Genomic DNA, 1,984 nt, shown 5'->3' on the forward strand with positions numbered 1-1,984 from the left:
CCTCCACTAACTGTCTCACCAGGCCAGGTACGCACAGTCCTGAGGAAGATCAACCCCCGCAAAGCAGCAGGACCGAACAACATCCCTGGGAGGGCTCTCAGGGCATGTGCCAGCGAGCTGGCTGATGTTCTCACCACCATCTTCAGCCGGAGGTTCAGAAGTGTGAAATGTTGGACCTCTAGACTGAAAAACTCTTTCTTTCCCTCTGCCATCAGACTCCTAAACAGCTGAGGAGTTTATTACCAGGAAATACATCATGTATTGTTTACATTCTCAGTTTGCACATTGACTGTTGACTGCTGCACATGCTGCTCCCATGTAGCATACATCCTGTTATATTCTTATATATTATATATATATTTCTGCATTTGCTGCTTAAAGTGCCTTAGACTTTGTGTTACTTATTTATCTACTTTATATTTCATTTGTATTTTGTTGCATTCATGTGGACGGCAAAGTAAGAATTTCATTGTACAGGGAAACGCGTTTCCTAACTGTGCGTATGACAAATAAACACTTTGAACTTGAACTATTTCGAGTGTACTATTTATCGGATATTTGGTAATAGACTCCCTTCTCCAATGTGTTTTTGTAGGCACCTATGTGCACTTTTTGTGCCCAAAACGCTACCATTGTGGACACGAGCGCAAGCCTCGCTCGAGCTATGCATGAGATGCTACGCGCTGCACACGCTACGCATTTGGTTACAAATAAAATGAAGACCCAAGACCTAGACTCATAAATATTATGTTTGATACACAAAACACTAGTTGTTTTTCTGCTGTAGTAACATCAACATGTTTAAACTAGCAAACCTCTTAAGTCTTTGAGTTCTCCGAAAAGCACAATATAATTAAATGCATTATTATAATTCTAAATAATCAAAATGGATAAATGATTCAGATTCAATAATTGGATTTAGATTCGACACAATGCCATCGAACCCCATCCCTATTTGTGTTAATACGGGGGGGGTCATAGTCGGCAAAAGAGGTCTGAGGACGGAAAGTATGTCGTACGCACCAGTGTAACTTCTTTGCACTAATGGCAGTCACGTTACATCCACATATGCTTGGTTTCAAAGCCAGTGTGTGCAGATGAAGCCTAAATGGAAAACAATGGCAGGTAAACATTGTAGACGGCAAAATAGTGCACAGACAACAGCATGACTCGTGTTTGTTAGCCAGCTGACAAACGATTATTTCAACTGTTTACGGACCAGTGACTATGAAAAGTTAATGACAGCTAACGTTAATACTAAACTGAAGAAAAACACCCGTCATACTCGTTTAACTTTATTATGCTGTAAAGTACAACATGATATTTGCCAAAACTAGTTTAGTTAACGTTAGCATAACGTTAGCCACAAGTAACATTGTACTCCAAGACAAAATCACACAAGTGAGCAATACAGATGCAAATACACTGACTAGGACGGTATCGCCTTTAGAAAAGGCTTTAGCAGTAGTGTTAACATACCGGTATTTTTCTAAGCTTTTCCGAGGTTGCTCTGCATCCATTCTGTGCGCACAGCAACATTACTGACAAACGCAGAGCTTCTTCGTCTTCTTCTGTTGTTTAATGGTGGTTGGCAACCAGCTTTTGGTGCATTACCGCCACCTTCTAGACTGGAGTGTGGATCAGAACGGCATCTACCAGAGGTGTGGACTCGAGTCACATGACTTGGACTCGAGTCGGACTCAGTCATTAATTTGATGACTTTAGACTCAACTTGAAAAAATGTAAAAAGACTTGCAACTCGACTTGGACTTTAACACCAATGACTTGTGACTTCACTCGGACTTGAGCCCTTTGACTTGAAAAGACTTGATACAAACCCAAATATTAAAACATTTTTAAATGCGTGCACTAATCCATTCATTTCACTCCTCCCCCTCTCTCTCTGCACCTGTGTGTATGTATGTGTGACCTGTCAGCACAGTAGCCAATCAAATGAATCCAGGAAGGTAAACAAAGCAGCACT

At 41.0% G+C, this 1,984-nt stretch overlaps 1 protein-coding gene across 2 annotated transcripts in view; it reads right to left on the reverse strand.

Moving 5' to 3' along the window:
• The window catches only part of fbxo38 (F-box protein 38), a 29,794-nt gene extending 27,817 nt beyond the window's left edge, over nucleotides 1-1,977 (reverse strand). Inside the window, exons 1-2 of one of the 2 annotated variants that reach the window (XM_020611288.1) lie at nucleotides 1,480-1,977; nucleotides 1,024-1,104 (exon numbers count right to left, since the gene is read on the reverse strand). Coding sequence is in view for 1 of the 2 variants with exons in the window: in XM_020611287.1 (XP_020466943.1) it covers nucleotides 1,480-1,520 (41 nt within the window). In the remaining variant the exon portion in view is untranslated. The remainder of the gene's footprint in view (nucleotides 1-1,023; nucleotides 1,105-1,479) is intronic. The other variant, XM_020611287.1, reaches the window with a different exon arrangement.
• Between the last annotated feature and the right edge of the window lie 7 nt (nucleotides 1,978-1,984).

This window comes from Monopterus albus, unplaced genomic scaffold (genome assembly GCF_001952655.1).
Source record: "Monopterus albus unplaced genomic scaffold, M_albus_1.0 scaffold111.1, whole genome shotgun sequence".
NCBI classification, from domain to species: domain Eukaryota; kingdom Metazoa; phylum Chordata; class Actinopteri; order Synbranchiformes; family Synbranchidae; genus Monopterus; species Monopterus albus.